We start from the raw sequence: 22409 nt of genomic DNA on the forward strand, positions 1-22409 counted from the left end.
GGCAAGGGACAGTCTACGCAATAATGAAAGGGGTGGGAATAGGGTTAGGACGGGTACTGTACTGTACTATAGTGTACTATTCTGTACTATACTGTACTTTACTGTACTATACTGTACTATACTGAACTATACTGTACTATACTGACCTATACTGTACATATATACTGTACTATACTGTACATATATACTGTACTATACTGTACTGTACTATACTGTACTATATATACTGTACTATACTGTACATATATACTGTACTACACTGTACTGTACTATACTGTACTGTACTATACTGTACTATACTGTACTCTACTGTACTATACTGTACTCTACTGTACTATACTGTACTACACTGTAATATACTGACCTATACTGTACTAAACTGTACATATATACTGTACTATACTGTACTGTACTATACTGTACTGTACTGTACTATACTGTACTGTACTATACTATACTAGACTAGACTACACTACACTATTCTTTACTATACTACACTATTCTATGCTATGCTATACTTTACACAGTCTGTTTTTATCTTTAATTTTGGATGGAGACTATGTTTGGTGTGTGACCAAGGTGGGAGAATGACATTGTCTTGCCAAAGTGAATTGAAATCGCTGTTAAAGCCATCAGCAAAGTCTACCACAGAGTAATTGATAAAGTAAGCGTTATCATCAGCGTTATTATGAAAACGCACAGTTTAGTCATCCCCAAATCCCACATTGTACATTTAACTTGCTGGTTCTCTAAAGGCATTCCTCCGAAAATAGTACTCCAGGAGGTCAAAATGACGTCACGCGCGTCCTCCAATCTGTGTGGCCCGACCAGCCTGTACGTTGCCGGGACAACAGGGCTGAAGATCACGCGAGCAGCTAACCGAGGGTCGGAGACAAACAGAGACGCAAGAGAGGGGTAGCACCCGATCTTAGTTGCTATGTTGTCCATGTAGCGCACGGCATCAACCTGAATGATCAACGAAACGACTGTATTTTAAGACTACATAACATCCTAATTGATAGCATTACGAAACTTGGTATTTGCACCAACATGCATTGATAATTTTTTTTTACGTTTATTTAAATTTAGCTAGATAGTTTAAATCTGTTAATTGGTCACTTCGTCGAAAACAGGTGTAATAGTAATGATATTGAGAGGCGAAACGTGTGAGGTGGGCAACAAATGCTGGGATGGGGCGAGCGAAAAACTCTTTAGAGAATTGTCTTTTATTTTTTACTTTCAAATGGGCAGTATCTGGTAAATGGTACCATTAAGTATCATGTAATAGAAGATATTACAATTAAATTGTTGATAGTTCACGTTCAAAGAGTATGTCCTGTATAATAATTAATGTGAGTACAAAAATCATTAGTAAACAAATATAATAAATATATATATGAATTAATCAATCTCAGATGATTTTAAAAATGCAGCTCTCAAGGATCACGTTCCTTATTTTTCCTTGTCATTGGTTAAAGTAGTAAAGTAATGTGTTATTAGTAGAATCTCATCGCCCGTATAGGGAGGCGATGAGTTGCTATAGAAGTATGTTAGTGATCGGTGCCAAACGAGCCAGTCGCCATGATAATAACAAATATTGATAAATAAATGATTTTAACAATGTGATTTAGACTGTGCCATCTTCCACACAGTGTTATTAAAGCTCCATACTTGAGTGATACCTTAATCATAATATGCTAATGATAACGCCGGTGACTTTCAATCATATAAGGTCCCGAGTTCGAGTCACTCCAAGATTAATGTATGTCGTCCAGTTGTTGGCTGTTGTTGACAAGGTTGTTGACAATTGTCAATTCCTAATCATGGACGTTAAATATGAATCTAAGAGCCTGAATTCGGTCACCTTGCAGCTTTGATAAACCAATGAGGCTTCTTCGCGAGTTCCTGCTTGCAGGAGGATCTAAAATACATACACACATATACATACTTTATATTGCGTTTAGCTATCCTATTAATCTGTTAACCATAATACTTCCTCACGTTAATGGTACCATATTCAATGAGTAAATCGGAAATAACCCGCGCCCCTCCCATCCCAACCAAATTAAAACCTAGTATTCAGAATGAAACTTGTTTCTTCAAGCAGCATATGTACTACGTTATCATTTGCAATGGGGTTATAAACAACATCGGAAAAGTAACCAATTTAAACGAAACGTCTGCTCAATACTTTTCGACACAGTTCGCGTTAGCTAATGAATGGTTCAGAACGACCAAAAGATACCAGTTCTATCACATCTGATCCAAGTTTAAAGGTAGGACATCCTCTTACCTGACAAATGACGCGACCATATCTTGAACGTTCTGCCCTCTGTCTCTCTTCTACGTCAGTGAGCATTTCAGGAATAGAGGGCAGCATGCAGTTTCCACTCCATACTTGCGCCACCCACCGTGTTTGCATCTCCATGACAGTGATTGGAGAGCCAATTGTGGCAGTTCTGAAGAATCCAATGTAAGCTAATGTTGAGTGTTTCAGTTGGACAGGGAATACGAGTGAATATCGGTCAGCATCCGAAGTTCCTTTTCGGAGGAATGAAGAGAAAACAGATCGTACAAAGAGAGAGCAAGAGAAAAACAGAAACAAAAAAATAGATTAAATGAAAACAAAGCGTTGCCTACGTCGAGATGGGTTTTGGCTGGGAAAGGTAGTGTCAAAACTGTTAACGTATTCCACTTTGACCTGATAATAAGGCACTCAATAAAACATAATGGAGACCTATATGTTAGAATCATAAGAAGATATTTCAAAAAGACATAGGCTATTAAATTACAACTTGTTTCGTTATCTTTTCATTGCATCAGTTTAGTCTGATTAAGTCGCTTTGACATTTCCTCAGAGGCAAGAGAGAGAGAGGGGGGGGGGGGGGGACAAGCACAAAAGAAACGGTTTAAAGTATATACACAAGTAGCTTGGAACACTGGGCTATGAATAGAGTAGAGCTATACCTAGCAACGGTCAGGATTCTAAATAGCAAGCCGTCCCGCAGGCGTATTTTTTTTTCCCAGGACGAACGTGGGCATCGGCCAATCAAATCCCTGGCTTCCAAACATGTGACGCTTTTTCAAAAAATATGTTGTGAATCTTTTTTCCTAGTATTGACCCCAGATTATGAACGACAATCCTTCATTTTCATAGAAACTGGATCCCTAACCCACTTTCTAAACCCTACCCCTGATTTCAAACGAATTTGTAAATTCCAGAAAAACCTGAAACCCACGTTCGTCCTGGGAAAAAAAATTACGCGTCCCGCAGACGGTAAAGAAGAAACAAAGGGCGGCAACTCTTATGCTCAACTTGCCAAACGGTATAAAACCAATACGATGCCCAAGTACAGTTCGTATTGTTATTGCAAATTGTACTATGCCAGTATGTGCATATGTAACAGGGAATGTCCGGTTGGTACGCACGCGCAGTGTAACAAATATGGCGAACTACTCGAGTCAGGCTCCCCGATTCGATTGAGCTCGTCGTTAAGCAAACTCGTGAACAGATAAACGTATGAGTGTTCGCTAGGGAAAAACGACTCGAGATTCATATGTCGAAAACGCGGGTATTTCGAGGCTTTTCTTACCTGAGATAAAGATTTCCGCAGCAAACGGGATTTGACTATGGTAGCCAGTACAGAACATAACAGCGTCTAAATCTTCAACTGTTGATCCATCTTGGAAGACAACTCCAGTATCCGTGAAATTTCGAATACTTGGCTTCGGTAAAATATTACCAGACAACACTTGATTAATAAAGTTATCATTGAGTATCGCTCCGGTTGAACGTACTCCATTTTCAGAAGGAATGTTTAGACCCAAATGTTCACATCGGAACTTCTTATAACTTTCTCTTCGAATGAGATATGTTTCAATCCAGGCCGGTAGTAACTGTATTAAACGCATTCCAATAAATGAATCGAACGGCCAGCCGTTAGGACCAATCACAGGTGTGATGGAAAGGCCATTTCTACTACTGATATAGGTCTAAGAAAAAGAATAAAAAAGAATAAGAATTAAACAAAATTGAAATCATAATGTCGGATTATTCTTCCCAAAGAAAGATAAAGTCGAAATACTTTTGGATATTATGGCAACAGTAACTGAGATCCTGTCATAGATTTAGATTTTAAGAGAACAAACAAACTCAACGCATATAAACTCGTAGTAATTAATTTCACAAAATTAATTTCATAAAAAAGAAAGAAATTTGTGAGCACGAGAGAGGGGGAGGGGAGAGGGGAGGGGTATCTTGATCATCCAGGGCACTACCACGTTATTTTTCTTTTTCAGTAGCGAGTTCCTGCTTGCGGGAAGATCACTATACATACATACATACATACATACATACATACATACATACATACATACATACATACATACATACATACATACATACATACATACATACATACATACATACATACATACATACATACATACATACATACATACATACATACATACATACATACATACATACATACATACATACATACATACATACATACATACATACATACATACATACATACATACATACATACATACATACATACATACATACATACATACATACATACATACATACATACATACATACATACATACATACATACATACATACATACATACATACATACATACATACATACATACATACATACATACATACATACATACATACATACATACATACATACATACATACATACATACATACATACATACATGTCTTAAGTATGGGAGTATAGAAGGGGGCAGGAGGGGAGGGGGTTGTGAGACGAGGACACATCGATATAATAATTATTTGTCCGTCCCTTTACTACGTCCTTTACTGTTAACATCATCTTTGAGAAAAAAAAATGATTTCTGGTGGCTTTTGAAACTAGTAGCCTAGTAGAAATTCTAATTGGGGGGGGGCGCTACTCGCCTATACTAAGGATCAATTCAGTGCGAAACCATTGTAATTTTTATGACACTTATAAACTACCTGTTTCGAGGCATTACTTATGTCGGTTGCTATGTCACCAGCTGAAATTCCGCCACCTTCAAACAATAAAATGCGAGAGAGAGAGAGAGAGGAGTAAACATTAAGACAAAAAAATAAATAAAAAATAATGATTAATTGTTTAATTCATTAAGGTAATAAATATAACCTATTTTTTCCCAAAGTTGCCTTTAATTTCCAAATTTTGGTAATTTACCAAATGGAAAGAAATCAGTTGTATACGTACTTTCTTCCCGATAAAAAAATATGTTAATGTATGCCAAAATAACAAGAGCAGTTTATATAATAATGGTCGTCGCACCGATATGAGAACGCCTTCAAAAATGTACTTTCTTGATGAGGTCATTGGTGGTAACTCGAAGCGTTTTGCTGTAGAAACCATATGCAATTTGACAGCGAATTTTCTTCATTTTAACAGGATTTGAGGAAATGTTTGTTCGAAATGTTTTGACTAAGTTGGCGCTCTAGACTGGAGGTGATAGGTTACGGTTTCGAGCAAGGTTAGGCCTAACCCCAATTCGAGCTCTGTGGACAAAGACAGTGCATTATAAACGTTTTATTTTGAAATGTTTGGGGAACATGTAAAATATGATTTTGTTTTGCTCTAATAGCATTAACAGACCCACTCATAACTCATTGTCTAGAAATTTTTCTTTTACAGTAGCTTTAATCCCACAGGATTATTGAAATACGGATTTGAGCAACTTAGGAAAAACGTATAATTACGTTACTAGTCGCAATATAGTTGAACCGGTTACGCCAATGACGTCATATACTATCGAATGATCAACCAAATTTGTTTGTGCCCTTGGTCGGCGATTAATTTCCTTTTTGTAAATTTCTACATTGCTGTTAAAAATTTGCGCCCAAAAAGTGCGGAAAATATTTATCAACATGTCCAAAATGTTGTATTCTCTTTGCCTTTACAAGGCTTGAGTAACACGCTCTAAGGGGAAAAAAAGAGCAACAGGTTACACAATTGGAGGAATTCTTACGTATCAGATCAAGGCAAAAATGTCGTCACTGTATGAAGTTTTGATCGTATACTTGTTAAAAGACAACATTATCTAAATACATTGCAATATCTCTCGAACAACAGGGTTAATTGGTTACCTAGCAACAAGGTACTTTCGTATTGCTTATGCAATGACTACGAATTATCACACCCAGTTGGGACGATTTTTTTTCTATACTGTAGTGCCATGTCCCGCTTCAGAGCACTCGTATTGTCAGTACGAGCATTATGTGTATCATGTTTCTATCAGATCAAGGTTAGGAACTGTTTGTACTGTCAGTTCCAGTGCTTTGAAGCATGATATTGGAGTACAGTTTAGAGAGGTATTAGCATTACAATCAGAGTAAGTTTGGGAACTTTTTGTACTGTCAGTTCCAGTGCTTTGAAGCATGATATTAGAGTACAGCTTAAGAGAGGTACTATTAGCATTAGGAAATTGTCCAAACTGGTTGTTTTATCATCGTTCACAACACGGCCCTACATTTTTCTTACTTTTCAAGTGGACGAGCTTGTCCATGAATGTACCATGAACCACAATTGTAATGTAAAACCACCTGAAAGGCGATAGAGAGCAAGTAATATATGTACAGTACCGACTGATGTGACTTTGTTTTCAGCTTTTTTTCCAGTCATCATCATTCTTTTTTATGCTTGGATGTTGAAGAGGATGAAATAAACTACCGATGATATACAAATCTGGAGGATTGAAGGTGATTTAAGGCGTTTTAGAAGTTCCTTGGTTCAACAGAAAGATTCCACAGCAAGATCTGACAGATATGTTGGAGGGAGCACTATGCTAAACAATCACCTCTTCTAGTTCAAAATCTAAATATTTGCGATGCTGAGCTCTCTAAGCCACCAGCTATCATATGGTGGGTAAGAAATGTTAGTTGAAAAATATAACTTCTATCTATGGTCAAGCGGCCATAAAAAGGTGACGAAATTAGTCAATGCAGCATTCATGAAGGTACGACCACCCAATTATCCACATCCTAGCTAGGAAAAATCCATAGGTAAAGTTATTCGATATATCCGTATGATGTGTTTTGTTTTGTTCATGGAAATGCCCTTTCAATATAGGATACCATCCTTTAATTTATTCCTATAGCTGTGTTAATAAAGTGCACCTGATCACACTGATAGCTTCGCACGACAAACAGCAGGAATGCGGGACTATTAGCTGATAACGCCGGTTTTCCATTTGATAAATACAGGTTGATATAATACAAGTGAATTTCGATAAACTCGTAACATCGACCTATAAACCGGGTGTCTCTAATTATTAGCGTTTAGCTTGCTATTTACTTTATTTGTTATTGCTTGTAACAAAAACAATCCCATTTCAACACGTGGCAGCTGTGAGAAGTATACACATCATCACAAAAGGTCTTTATAGTGATGCGAATTGAAGAAACAGTTTAAGTGAAGGATGCGATAACTGATCACTTACGGTAAAATAGGATTACGAATATATGTAGAGCGCCACCTACTAAGGACCTGCCAAAATGGCCGCTTATACGATGATTGTATAATTCTAAATATCTTTAAGAAAAGAAACACAAAAAAAACAACAACAAAACAAAACTCACCAACAACTAGTACTTTTTGATCGGAATATTTGGTATTTTCGCGATATGTACTCCCTGTTGATATTTCACCTTTGAAGATATCTTGACCAGGATATCTCGGTAAGTTCGCCCGAGAATGAACACCTGTACAGATCATCACTGCATCGAAAAGCTCCTCGCAGTACCCGCCATCTGAACGAATCCTTATTCTCCAACGTCCAGTCGTTTCATAATCGTCAGTTGGATAAACTGTCGAGACCTCAGTGTTAAACCGTATGTACTGAGATAGGTCAAATTTTGTAGCATAGTCCTAATGGAAGTAAAGTTTGAATATGAGGGGAAAAATGGAAAGTCAACAGTCGAAACAATTTAAGCCACGACGCAGATGCTGGTTTCTGGGAACGGGAGGACGAAGGTTTGAGTCAGTTCCATTCCCTTGATTACGTCAGTTCCGCTAGTTCATGTTTTAAACCGCCATGACGATATCTCTGCGGCCCGAGGTTAATTAGGGGGGGGGGGGGGAGGGCGGAGAAGCACAGATAACGCATTATGTATTCTCATAATATGCTTAAGGAAAGATGAATCCTTAAGAAAGTGGACTCGATAACGTGAAAGTCAATTAGGACCCACGTACATGACAGACCACTCAGTTCACTTGTTTCGAGGTTGTGAAGCCGCCCCATTATGAGTACACTTAAGCTATAATTCAATTAAATCCTTTAATTCAAAATTGAGTAAATCTATTGTAGATGTAGGCCTTATTGATTGGCAGTAAGAAAGCGTCATAGTAAATGTAGGTTATTACCTGAAAATATTCCAGACAATTTTGTCGCGAAACGAAGGGTGTCCACTCTTTGGGACAAGGGAAATCCGTGAATCCAAAGAAGGCTTTACTGCCGTTGGTTTTTAAGCAGTTATACACAGCTGCAGCTTCAGGGTATTCAGTCTGACTGATATCCCGATATACCCATATTCCTCCTGCGTGTACGTAAGAGAATTAAATAGTCGGTTGTTAAACCGAACAAAGTTAGTTTTTGGATAACAAAAGTTGCATCTTTACAATGATGAATTAAGCGTTATACTGTTAAGGGTAAATAAAATATATCTTTTTAGTGAAGCCTTTGTTTAAGATAATTAACAGTGCCGTAACCGAGTTCAGGAGATTCGTCCAGCTTGCCTGAGTCCAGCTAGTCCGTGCCAGTTTAATTCGAATCCAGTTTGCCCAGATCCAGGTAGTCCGATTCCAACTGGCTCGGGCTAACTAAACTCGGGCTAGTAGTAGTAGGACTCGAGCCAGCTGGATTTGAGCCAGCTGGACCTGAGCCAGATAGACTCGAGCCAACTGGACTCGAGCCAGCTGGCTAGAGCTAACTACACTCGGGCTAGTTGGATTTGAGCCAGCTGGAGTCGAGCCAGTTGGACTCGAGCCAGCTGGACCCAAGCTAACTGTTCTAGAGCCAGTTGGACACGGACTACCTGGATTTGAGCTAACTGGACTTCCGGTAGCCAGAGTCAAGTAAATTCGTGTCCGGTTAGCCCAGTTGTGGCTAGTCTGAGTGGCCAGCTGGTCCGAGTCCAGTTATAATCTGAGCCATCTATAAGTTCAATGTTCAGCTGTAGTTTGTGTGTATGATTAGTCCGGGTTTAGCTTGCCTGAGTCCAGCTAACTCCAGTACAGTTTGTCAGAGTACAGTCAGCAGCAATTTTCTTTAAACAATGAAAATCGGAATATCTATTTAAGTCTATTAACTATGCTGCTTTTTGAGCTGCTTAATTTGATGAGCTTAGGCTTTTTTTGTAATCGTTATTATCATTCCAACTTCAAGACATACATGCAAAAGTATACGCGGATTTCTCAGGGAGTTCATCAGATTTCAATTACCTTGTAAAATCAGATAAAACGTGTTATCACATGTAGAGGGTATCTGGCAATAATAGTGAATGAACCAGCAATATTGGTGGCTAAGGGGTATTTTCCCTTAGCAACGAGATACGATGTCCAAACTGGGTATGAAAGTACAAATAAAGCTGATAACAGGAGACATGTTAACAGAGGAAAATATCAAATACTGTTGCTAAGGACTGATAATGCTCTCTGATCTGTGAAGTGAAGTTTGTGGTAGGCAGTGCCATTAAGTGACGTTGCTTTATGTAGGTGAACCATTGCACGCATTTTAGAGGACATTTCCGATGATATCGTGCGAGATTTTACTAAATGAAACAAGAGGGCAATCCATGGAGTTGTATATTTCATCTTTCCCGTGATGGAAGTGATTGTTGGGTTACATCTGAATGCATCTGGTTGCTACCTTCAAATCTAAAATTTGTCCCATTATTCTTTACATATATCTTGTGGTTTCATGCCTTTCTCCATACTGACAAGCAGGTAATGGCTAAAATACAAGTTTTGAGGTATTCGACCTTTGACCTTTAACCTCTGACCTTTGAACTGTAACGTCACCAATCACGCGGGCACGGCCAGGCACCCACCCAGCAAGTTTGAAGTTGATCGGAGTTCGCGACACATTTTTATGCTCACTCTCTTTCTAACTCACACACATACACAGGCGCATCCTAAAATTTATGATCTAGATTGAAATACAATATCTCAACTTCCTAAAAGTTACGCTCTTACCAGTAAAATATTAGAAAACCCACTACGTCACGACCAGGCCTCTTTAAGCTTGATTAATATGCCGGGGTTTTTAAGCGGTTGCTACAGTGATGCAAAATCAGGTTTAGAATGCCTCGACTGATGGAATTACGAGTTGTTTTAATGGTAAGTAGTAAACATGCGAGAAACTTGCTGGTACAGAGTTTAGCATTATGTCAAACTGTGTGTATTGAAAACTTTATTTCTTTACTTAAACCAATGTTTTTTAATTGATACGCAGGCCAACGTTTGCTTTTTTAAATAGAAAAACAAAACGAAACAAAAAGCAGAACGATAACGATATCGAGGTATCAAGCAAAATTGGAGACTAGATAGAAAAAAGACACTTTTTTTGGGTTCACTTTCATAAGTTGGCGGTTTTTTCCTATTTTAATATAAAAATGTCCTTTAAAATGTAAGCAAGTGCAAATAAAAGCATGGTTAAGTAAGTGAGTTGAGCTTATCTTTCTGTGATATTATGTAGCCTTTAAAGAGATGTAATTGGGTTTGGATTCTTCAGAAAAGAAAAGTTCAATTATTACTTAATTGAACACTTTTATGTTCTAAGCAGTTTAAGCAGTTCTAAGCGAAGTTTTATGATCTATGGCAAGCCATTCCGTAGAAAAGGACATTCCTTAATGTTTTCCTCTTGCAGCTTGTGTCGGAAAAGGAACTGCTGGGCTATTTTTCCTTTAGACTTATTAACAGTGTGTATGCATAGGCGTACGGGACCATTTCGGTTGGGGGGGGGGGCAGAAACGTTTGCGCCGAAAGTTCCCGTGACACTATCTAAGCGGAGCGCTACCATCGGTTGGCGCGTAGCGTACAAGAATTTTTTTTGGCAAAAAATGCCTCTCAGATTGCCGGAAATGGCACTTCTGAGAGGCATTGCAAGTTGCATCTAAACGTTCTTTATTTTATAATCTCACATTTAGAAATATACACTTCCCCAAAAATTTGGTAAATTAGAAGAAGAATAAATGGTAAAATCACTTTGAAGGGGAAAAATAGGACAGTATATTTTTATGCTAATTTTTAGTTATCGTATTTCTTATGTTAACACAGTACTCAGCTACCTCCAGAAAAAAACATACATTGTAGGCGGGAAAATGTCAATGTCGGGTGAGACTGCAATTTGTCTCACAAAAAAGTATAAAAAATAACAAAGAAAATGATAAACCTGTACTTTTAGGCTTGTAGGACCCCCCCCCCACCCACCATCCATGAAAAAGAAAATGTTTCTTATATATACTCATGTCGGGGATGTCCAGGTATACAGTTGACTAGTTAGAAAAAAATGTTTACTGCGGTTTTTTTCACTTCAGAGACTGCTTATCTCCATGCACGCATGTCCCCACGATTGTGAGCGGCGTTCCCTGTTAATAATCTTGGGCGATAGTGCAAAAAGCGAGGTAGCCCAGATTAGCTGCGCTTACGGTGGTGTTACACGGAAATATTCGGGCATCATGATGCTAAATAAAGAAAATCATAGGCCTATATTAATATTAATGTCACAAAACAAATAACACAAAAAACTCTCCACGGAATTGTCCGGCAAAAATATAAAAAAGTTCGGGCAAGCTACTGCATATTTATATATACATATTTTTTCTCCTCTTAGGCTGCCCGAATTTTCAGGACTTTTGCCCGAATTTTGGAAATTTGGGGGGGGGGGGGGGCAGTCTGCCCCTGCCGCCCGCCTCGTACGCCTATGGATGTATGCAAACTATTATTTTCTGCGATAATATAACGAAACCTTTAGTTTTTCTCTGTGAATATTTAGGAGTGTCAGCTCATTGGTTAACGCCGGTGCATTTCAATCATAAGGCCCGTGTTCGAGTCACTCCAAGATTAATGTATGTCGTCCAGTTACATAGTTGTTGACAATTGACAATTCATAATCACGGACGTTAAATATGAATGTAAGAGACTGACTTCGATCAGTTTGCGGCTTTGATAAGCCAATGATGTCTTCTTCGCGAGTTCCTGCTTGCAGGAGGATCTAAAACACATACATAAATAAATACATACGTATTAAGCACACGGGTACACGCCAGGTGTTACCAACTTACAGCTACCATCCGCAGGGCTTCTTTCAGTGAAACGTGATCAGTCGGGCGAGTTTTGTTTGCTTGGGAAATCGTAATCTACTTAGCAAACAATTAGAGTGGTGTGATGCAAAATAATGGGACAATCTTTCAGCAGATATTTTCTCCCTTTCTAGGTCTTTTATAAATACTTCCCAGCTAGGGAATACGAAACAAGCGAAGATAGAGCATTGTTTCACGTGAAGGTCTAAAACGTTTTATTTTTTGTCTACAGTAACTTCGTCGTAAAGTGAGTAATGTTGACATGATAAACATTCAATTACTTAACTTAATGACGCCAACTCCATCAAGGGATGTGGTTGCGGAAAAAATAGTAAAAAAAAATCTATAAAGGAACGATTTGATAGACAATAAATTGATACTAAAAGTGCCTTTTAGCAAAAATCTAGAGTTTTTCTTAAGTAGATATTGCAAAACGAAACGAAATGATTTTACATTTTGATGATGAAGTTTACCTAACTGGTCGGTTCTCTCAAATGCAACTGGAGTGAATCCCTCTTCCAGACAAGCTTTAATCGCAGCTAACCCACCCGCCCCAGCTCCGACGATTCCAACGCGTTTCCTATCCATGGTATTGATGTGACCAGAGAGAATAAATCAAAAATTGAGGCATGCAATGAAACTAACGGCTTATATGATTAAGAGCTTTTTGTAACACGAGCTTGACAGAGAACACACAAGGAACTTGCTGGTATTGAGTTTAGCATGATGTCAATATATGTCGATATACTAATTGTAATGATTCAATTAGTGATCGATTCGATTTGTAATCACAAGTGAAACTTAGAAATCAAGCAGATTAATGGATCAATCAAAGGAATTTTAGAGGGCTAAATCTCAAGAAAACGAACTCTAAAGCAGTTTATATTTAGCAGTGTGTTAGCCGCGTAAAAACAGCTTGACCTAAGAGCAGAAATGAGGTAATTTTAAGAGTAGTCGAGGGCTCAGCGACAAGGATTTCAACCAAAGGGTTTCCTCAACATCATGCTTTACATGTCAACCATCTTCTTGAATGCATGCTAACCTAATTAGTGTCTACCGTATTTGCTGTTAAGAACTTAACGTTTAGCAAACATAAATACGGTCGTTCTACTCGACATAGCCTAAGCCAGTTTTGGCTTTTAAGATCCTAGCTTAGGCTAAACGTTAGGATTGATTTGCCTTTGTGAGCCTTTTAAGATATCTGTAACGAAGGCTTTATATAGTTTGTACAATTGTAATTGTTATATCGAGTTTCATTATGAATTAAAGTTTCATTTATTTGGTAGCATTGGTAAACAGATGCAAAATTGTGCCATGAAAAGAGGCAGAATTTTAGTCTTAATTATAGTCAACGAAAATGAAAATAAGAGAAACTTACGTGCTGGTGATATTATCTCGGTTTTTAAATATAATACACCTTTAAAAATATGCTAACCTCTGGAATGCTCCTTTAAAGCTATTGATGATGACGTCGACTCCTCAGTGCAAATTTCCACGTGTTTTCTTTAAATTCTAATAGCTCAATCAACACATGTTCTGTTAAGTACTTATAAACAGAAAAGCACATTTTAATTGCATTTAACACCGTTTTTCATCTGCTAAAATTGCAATGTAATTTGGATATTTAAATTAGGTTCGAACCAGAGAGCCCAATAATACTGGAAGATACACAAAGTAAAATAAAAACAAAAACATAACTAACAGTGAGAAGAAAAAGGAAAATGAGTGACCTTCTGAAAAGACGCAAACGTACCACCTGCAACCGTTTCAAAGGTCCTAGCCTCCACCTGAGTCTGAACCACCCTCCTCTACTGCAGTTGTTAGCTTATCTTCTTCTACTCTTACCAGTGCAGACCTTTAATAGGCTTCTCTCCAAAGGACTCAACTTCTGTCCTACTCCTCCATCATTTGACCAAGCGGAACTGCGCCAAGATCTTACTCATTTCTTTCGCAGAATTCGTCTCCGTGAGTTTTTCCTAGATGATCTTCCAGCTGAACGGGAATCCTTCTGCAAGAAAAGTTCTTGGATGCCTCCTAAGAACAGAGTACTTGTTTTAGAAGCTTACATCCAAGTTGTCAGCTCTGAGACTAACCAGTCAAACTCTCCTCTCCGCAGAACACATGACAACCTTCCAAGAAATGAACCTCACTGATGTCTCGCAGTGACATTATCATCAAGCAAGCCGACAAAGGTTCTGCACTTGTCATCCAGGTACGTCAGGATTACACCAAGCAAGCCATGCGTCATCTGTCCAACAGCGATAATTACACTCTTCTTGATTCTGATCCCACAGATATTTTCTCCCAACAGAAAAAAACAGACCATCACTGATATGTACCAGCGGAACCAGATCTCTAAGAAGGCTCTTTGTTTCCTTTCTCCCACAGACTGTAAGGCAGCCAGGTTTTATCTTCTGCCCAAACTTCACAAGCCTGTAACCCTGGTGGGCCTGTCATATCAGGCCAATGGGTCCCACTCCGAGAAGAAATCCATATTTGTGGACCGTCACTTCATCAAACCTCTTGTTCCTCAGATTAATTCTTACATCTATGACACTCCAGATTTCCTCAGGAAACTTGAAGATATCAAGAACTAAATCCCCAGTACAGCCATCATCGGTACTTTCGACGTCACTTATCTTTACACTAACATCCCTCATGCTGAAGGTATCGCAGCCACGTGTGCAGCCCTGTCCAAGAAGATCCACCCTTGTACACCCATCTCTGACATTAAAGTTCTTATGCAACATGTTCTCACCAAAAACAACTTCACGTTTATGGACAAGAATTACCTTCAAAGACACGGGACTGCCGTGGGTACAGGATGGCTCCTTCCTTTGCTTGCCTGTTTATGTCTAGCCTTGAAGATTGCATGCTCCGTGCAGCTCCATGTCGTCCTCTTATCTGGTGGCGCTATATTGATGACATCTTCTTTGTTTGGACCAGTGATGAAGATAGCCTGTTCACCTTCATCAATCACATCGATTCCTTCCACAGCACCATTAAAATCACCTCTGATTACTCTCACCAACGGGTTAGCTTCCCCGATGTGACTGTTCGCAAGGAACACGGTTCTCTCTCCACTGACTTATGCACCAAGCCCACAGACACACACCAGTATCTCCATTCTTCTAGCTGCCATCCACGACACTGCAAGTCTGATATTGCCTACAGTCAACCACTTGGTCTTCGACCTATTTGCTCTAACAATTCCTCTTTCATTCGTCATACAGATGTTTTAGAAAAACATCTTTATTTGCCAGGGGCCATAGTGTTTATCCAGATCATCTGCATTGGCAGTGATGTTCAATAAGGGAAGCGATTGCGACGACAGGCTCCCTCTGGTTGTTACTTTCCACCCAAATCTCCCTCCTCTTCAGCAAATCACCACTAACAACCACAACACTCTCTTCACTTCAGATAGACTTCAACGATCCGTCCCTGAAATACCCACCATTGCCTACAGACGTCCACGCAACCTACGAGACCTTTTTGTGCGTTATGCTGTTTCACCTCTAATCTCTAACCCTACACACATTCAGCGTGGTACTTTCAAATGTGAACGTACTTCAAGATGCATAGTCTGCAGCCACCTCATTGTTGAACCCAATTCCATCACCAGCCACAGCAGCCAACTCACTACAAGACTAAGGGTCACGTCACTTGCACAACCTCTTATGTCATCTATCTGATCTCTTGCAGAGTTTGCGGCATCCAGTATGTTGGTGTGACTAAAACCACCCTCAAAAAGCGGTTCTATGGTCACAGATCCACAGTCAACACCTTGAAGACTGAGACCCCGGTTGGATAACACTTTAACCTTCTCAACCATACCATTAATGACATGTCCTTATATGGGATTGAATCGTTAAGTAGCAATCCTGACCTAGTACGAATCAGCAGAGAGAGACTGTGGATGCAACGCCCCCGCACCATTCAACCTCATGGGCTCAACATTCAGGAAGGATATGACTAACCTGTCTTCTGCCCCCTTCCATCTCCCATTGTATCCCCCTCTGCCACCCTTCTTCTCATAGCTCTCTTCCACTTTTTTCTCCACACTTTTTTATCTTTGTTCTTGTCTAGTTTACTCCCTACCCTCTTCCCTGAATCCTCCCTTGTCCCTGTACAGTTTATCTCCAACCTCCCCTCTCCCCCTGTTGGTTTCTTTCTTCTCTACTAATCTTGTCTATTAATCCTCGTACATCTTTCTCTTTTGTGTTCACCCTGCTCATTAACCTATCTGTATTCTAAGTGTGTATTTGTCCCTTCTGTTACTTTAACTTGTCATTCAGCCTCTGAAGAAGATCCTGCTAGGATCGAAACGTCAGACCCTCTTACTTTTACACATAGTAAATATGTTAGAACTGATTTCAGTAATTATATGTACTATAGTATACACTTATAACGTGTACGAAATGTATTAATATCACAGTCATTCTTAGCCTGTTTGCAAAACTAAACCATTCATGATATCATCTAATACTTAAAACAGAATGCCATTATAATATCAATATTATGTTGTTCACTAGTATATAACATTCATGAGATATGTGTGCAATTAGCAGTTCTGCTATTAATTCCATTACCACCAGTACGAAGTAGTACACTAGCAGTTCCGCTATTAATAGAAAATATATTTAGAAATGGATCAAATTGGTACCCCAAAGAAAGGCATCTTATTGTTATTTTTCAATATTATCATCAGTTCGTTTAAGCTGCCTGAGCTAGTGGATTTCAATAACCTGCTTTTTATATTCAATTCGGGCATCAGATGGTATAACTTGACAGTTTAAAGTATCTACATGTAAGAACCTCTTACGATTCGGTCGTCTCTTGTTATCCAAAGACTACGTGAAGACAGAGTTATGTCTTGATTGATAGCATTTACATGTGCCGTGTCGCTTAGAATTTAATCATGACGACTGTTAATTCATTTGTTAATCTTCGATTGGCCTAGAGTGATAAATGCATAGAGCCCACATGTTAATTAGTGGACACCAACGTGACCTTTTCCAATTTGAAGCGTCTTCAGTGAGCCATTTTGCATGCATGGACCATCGAGGGAAATAACGCCCACTGACGTATGTATACTGCTATTTGTAATGGAAATAAATCTTAGGAACTGATAACTTGAATTTTCTGAATTTATTACCATGACAATAACTGACAAACTGAAAAAAAACACAATATATACAGATCAGTCTGAGACTATTATAAACCCTTGCAATTTATTGTTAAAGTTTCAGTACGTGTTTGCCAAATTTAAACTTCGACCTTTCCAGCTTTCTGCACTAAAATCTCAGTGAAAACGGCACCGTTTTATGCAATTTCCATATTAATATTCATTATTTTTATTGAGTTATCTGTCCTCTCTTTTGATTGCGACACACCCACCTGGTCAGAGTACATTTAGAATAAGCAACATTGAATCTGCTTCGGAAGTCTGTTTTCCGAACTTAATCAGCAGACACGTATTTGAGGCACAAAACAAGGTATAAAGTACTTTACAAATGCTAAGATCAACTAATATTAATATTTGTTAGGGTATGGCACAAGGCTATCATTCTGTTTACTTGAACATAAAGAATGAAATTCTTGGAAACATTCGAAATACGGCTTAGGCTAACACCTACCTTACCAACATGAATGAAATTTTATCGGAAGGTCAGTTTGAAGTCGTTAGCACTCTTTAGCTAACACAAAGGTAATTTTCGTCGGTGGTAGCAGAACGCTTTGATGTTGCATCATAATAATTTATTAACGACTTCACTACTAGACCATAGGTGTATAGCTTTCCCGAATGCACTGTAGTCATCAGCAGCTTCTCATTCCCGCCTATTTCCAATGTGGCCAAACAACGTGCATTTCCATCGACAATTCTTGTTGTCAGTAGCTGTTGGCCATTCTCGCTGTACTGCAACAGTAGACATCTCCACAGACCTGAGGAGAATGCCGTCCATAACATGTAGACGAAACCATTCTTGTCTGTACATACTCTGAGAGGTCGCCAGTTAATTCCATCAAGACGCGGTTTGACGAATTTATACAACAGCTTAGCGGTTGATTCCTCCGTGGAAATTGCATATGCTTCCATCCCTTCTGCGTCACACACCAGCAGATTACCTCGATGTAAAGCGATATCTGCCGAATGATTGATTTCTTCGGGCAATTTAATGATGTGACTGAAATTCAGCTGATTATCGAATACGTACAAATCTCTGGTATTTGTACCCACAATGACACGATTGGTCGCACGATCAGTACATATACAGGTCACGCACCGATCAGCTGGCCAGCTGGTAGTGACGTCACTGATCATTTTCTTTTCATAGGAACCACTGCGAACGTTGAAAACACCCATTTCATCAGCTTTGCATACCGTAACGACAATGGCATCTGACAAATATGAACAATAACGGTATGGGTATTCACTGCAATTCTTTTCTCTTCGGACCTGTTTTTGAATTTGGGTTTTCCCGTCTTTGTTGATGACAGTGATGTGTGAGCGATCACCTGATAACTTACCAGTGATGACGATCTCACCTTCGCTGGTACTGGTCATACTTGTATTCCTCCAACCTTTGGCCTTGATTCCTTCAACATCAACAACAGTCTCTTCAAGTTCAGTGAGTCTGACGTCATCGACAATAACCTTTGTCAAATCACCCATAGCAACATCCGAGAGCGATTCTAACCCCGGGAATCCTCTGTCAATCTCTTCTGTCAGAGGTTCACAAGCTCTCCTAATATCAGGGATACATTGAGCGTCGGTCCACTCGTTGTTGCAAGCAAGAATAGAAGTTGCTGTAGCGCGGAAATTTTCGTACCGCTTTATGATCTGCTCACAATAGTCTGACAATTTCGTCAGTTCTGTTTCATTTTGTATTGTTTGCTGTACTTTAGTTTCGTGCAAGCCTTTCACTTGATCATTCAAACGTTCAAGCATTCTACTGAGTGCACTTTCAATTTCGTCGTATTTAGCTCTCAGCTTGTTTGTTTCTTTATCATATATTTCCCCTGCATCACAAATGATTGCGTTATATTTCTCTCTAACTTGACAAAGCTCGTCTTCCCGTTTCTTCCTTATTTGGCATATTTCATAGTTTCTTCTTGTCTCTATGTCCTTTAAGCCTCTTTCTCGTTCAGAGGTATTTTCGTCAATTTTATATTGAATCTTGTTGACCTGTTGTTTGTGCTGGTTTGTCAACTGGGTTGACTTACTTGCAACGTTATCTCTCAGCCTTCGTGAAGTTGATTGAAGTTTATTTCGTAAATCGGACGCTTTTCTGTCGAATTCGTTTAGTGTCGCCATTTTGAATTTGAGCGCCTCTCGTTCAGTTTTTGCTAGCTCAGTTACATCATGCAGGTCATGACCTTTGTGTTTGCTGTACGTACAGGTCACACAAACTGGTACATTTCCGCATGTACAGCAACATAACTGCGCTTGCTGTTTCACGTGTAAATGGCACCTGGGGTCTTCCGTTAGAGCTGCTAGTTTTTCCAGCGTCAGGTTTTGTTCTTCGTAACTTTCCAAGTTCAGAGTGTGTGGTTGGTGGTCTATGAACATTGGGTTTTTTATATGAAAATGGTAACAAGGATCACATAGAAAGTTTTTACACTTAAAGCAGTATGCTGTGACTGTTTTCTTCTGTGAACAGCTGATACATTTCTTTAACTCTTTCTCCTTAAATGAGTTTTGCAGTTGTATAAATTCAAGCATACTCTTCATGTGGAAATCAGTCTTAAAGCCGTCTACCCCGTTGGCTGGTATTGCGTGATGCTGATTACACATTGGACATTTAAACGTCTCAGTATCACTTATTTGAATGACTACTTTCAGGCAATCACTGCAGTATCGATGAAGACACGGTAGCAGTTTCGGATTTTTCAATTGATCCAAGCAAACGGAACACCGAAAAAAGTTCTTTTCCATGTCCTTGAGTGGTGACGAAGACGCCATCTGTCTTGCTGTGTAATCGGATCTGTAAAAGAGTAAGATATATCGGTATATATATTGTTCGATACAGGTGACAAACGCCTTCAGTGGAATTACGACCTTCCTTACCGGTTACGAACCTCTGGACATACAATCAGCGTCCATAGCCTATTGGTTAGGGTGTCTGCGTACTAAGCGCGAGACCTGGGTTCGAATCCCGGTGGAGGCTGGAAGATTTTCCACTGTTCTTGATTTTCCAAATCATTACGATTTTCAATTATATATATTCATTTGCCTTTGTCATTAACCTCCATTTGATCAACATGAAGTCTTTCAAAAGTATCTCTTTCGAGATCCGGCTTAAGGAATCACATATGATTTCGAGTTGGTTAGCATCATGTTTGATCTCTGAGTAAGGCAACATATGTCACCAAAAAAACAGAATTAGTATTGTTCGATACAGGTGACAAAGCCTATAGTGGAATTACGACCTTCCTTACCGGGTCCGAACCTCTCAAGTTGGTTTGGGTGGTTAGGGTGTCCGCGTACAAAGCGGGTGGCCCGGGTTCGAATCCCGGTGGAGGCTGGAAGTTTGTTCACTGTTATTGATTTTCCAATCATTACGATTTTCAATAGAGAGATATATAGGTGTGTGTCTGATGATCGCTTACCGCGTGAAACCCTGAGACTGAGTAACAACTACTAGTGTTCCGCTAGTCTCAACCTATATAAATATAAATAAGGTCCTGTGAATCACAAATGATTCAAGTTGGTTAGATCATGATTGATCACACGACAAGTTGTCTGATGATCGCCGCACAGGCGAGAACTCGAGTATAAACTACTACTTGCTTTGAACACCTTAGTTATATTTACACGATATAAGGTAAATATATTAAACGCCATGCTCTGTTCTAATATTTCCGCCTTCTATACCTAATATGGTTTTCATGCAAACTACAGAAGAAAGAGAATATCGGCCAGCTACATGTTCAATTAGTGAGCCCATGATAATGAGCCATGTGCGAGACTGAATATGTAATAACAACTAAATAACTAACTCGTTAAGAAATGTTGCTCTCTTTCATGTTTCCTCGTTGAAACGCAAAGTAAAGCTCTAGGCCCTAACAATTATGATCGAAGCCCAATCCGTTTATTTAAATTTCAAGTTCATAATGTATGCCTTATGCTGAGATCCATAGGCGTAGGCAGTGGCGTAGGAAGGTACTTTTGAGTGGGGGGGGGGCTGAAGGCTGATGGCCAGCCTGGGGGAGGGGTCTAAGGGGAGGGGGTGTCCCCCTCCCCTTTGGAATTTTTTGCATTTCCAGGTGGCTTCAGATGCAATTTGGTGCAATGTAGCACACGTCAACACCCACTCCATTTTGTAAACTTAATTTTGTATTTTCACCTGGCCTTAGATGCAATTTGGTGCTCCAAATGAGATTTTTTTTTTCTCATTTGGAAATGAAAAAGGGGTTTTCTGACTTGCGAACCGGGGGGCGGAATGATACTTCCGCCCCTCCACATTTTTCACTGGGGGGCTGGCGCCCCCCGGTTCCTACGCCCTTGGGCGTAGGAGAGGGGTATGGGGGGGGGGAGCCTGCAGCCTACCAAGCAAATATTACTAACAAGCATAATAACCGATGCATGCCTACCTGTATATGATATGGAGATTAAGATGTTGAACACGCGCGAAGCGCTCGAAAAAATTTGGTTTATTTCGGGCAAGTCGTTACAGCCCCCTCCCCCACCCTTAATCATACTGGGCTCCTACACCTAGTGAGATCCGACATCATTCATCTTTTAAATTTGAACTCTTACCTTCTACTCGGCGAATTCTGTCCCTCAGAGCCCATATATTCTTGTAACTCTCATGCAAGTTTCAACATGAAAGACAGGTTCAACATGTATTAAATATGATATTCCACTACATCAACTCACTGCATCACGTTGATCACGTGCATGTAGTGTATAGCAAATTAATCTAAACAGCAATAAATATTAAGAATTCAGGAATTGGATCCGCATACTGTCGACCTTCACTTTCATATTCATTGATATACATATATATACTTTCATTATATAACAATCGAACAGTATATATGAATGAAGACCTTCCTGGTTTCG

The 22409-nt window shown here is 39.4% G+C and overlaps 2 protein-coding genes across 2 annotated transcripts; both read right to left on the minus strand.

The window, feature by feature from the left end:
• Nucleotides 1–379: 379 nt before the first annotated feature.
• LOC139984069 (flavin-containing monooxygenase 3-like) lies at nt 380–16558 on the minus strand. Its single transcript, XM_071997747.1, has 7 exons — nt 12817–16558; nt 8406–8578; nt 7622–7910; nt 5000–5055; nt 3594–3993; nt 2294–2541; nt 380–966 (listed from the first exon to the last, which is right to left on the minus strand). Exons 1-7 carry the CDS (start codon nt 12929–12931, stop codon nt 643–645), a joined length of 1605 nt encoding a protein of 534 aa, XP_071853848.1. The 5' UTR covers nt 12932–16558; the 3' UTR covers nt 380–642.
• A 151-nt stretch (nt 16559–16709) lies between these two features.
• LOC139984068 (uncharacterized) lies at nt 16710–22403 on the minus strand. The gene is made up of 2 exons (XM_071997746.1): nt 22104–22403; nt 16710–20328 (listed from the first exon to the last, which is right to left on the minus strand). Exons 1-2 carry the CDS (start codon nt 22136–22138, stop codon nt 18036–18038), a joined length of 2328 nt encoding a protein of 775 aa, XP_071853847.1. The 5' UTR covers nt 22139–22403; the 3' UTR covers nt 16710–18035.
• Nucleotides 22404–22409: the final 6 nt, after the last annotated feature.

Source organism: Apostichopus japonicus, chromosome 17 (genome assembly GCF_037975245.1).
Source record: "Apostichopus japonicus isolate 1M-3 chromosome 17, ASM3797524v1, whole genome shotgun sequence".
Lineage (NCBI taxonomy): Eukaryota > Metazoa > Echinodermata > Holothuroidea > Aspidochirotida > Stichopodidae > Apostichopus > Apostichopus japonicus.

What these genes read in the sequence shown, in the direction of transcription:
- LOC139984069 (XM_071997747.1), bottom strand. Translation starts at nt 12,931, where the DNA reads ATGGATAGGAAACGCGTTGGAATCGTCGGAGCTGGGGCGGGTGGGTTA. An exon ending in TCAAAAAGTACTAGTTGTTG is followed by an intron (nt 5,056 to 7,621) that starts GTGAGTTTTGTT and finishes TATTGTTTGAAG; the next exon opens with GTGGCGGAATTTCAGCTGGT. An exon ending in TAAGTAATGCCTCGAAACAG is followed by an intron (nt 3,994 to 4,999) that starts GTAGTTTATAAG and finishes TCTTTTTCTTAG; the next exon opens with ACCTATATCAGTAGTAGAAA.
- LOC139984068 (XM_071997746.1), bottom strand. Translation starts at nt 22,138, where the DNA reads ATGGGCTCTGAGGGACAGAATTCGCCGAGTAGAAG. An exon ending in CAGAATTCGCCGAGTAGAAG is followed by an intron (nt 20,329 to 22,103) that starts GTAAGAGTTCAA and finishes ACTCTTTTACAG; the next exon opens with ATCCGATTACACAGCAAGAC.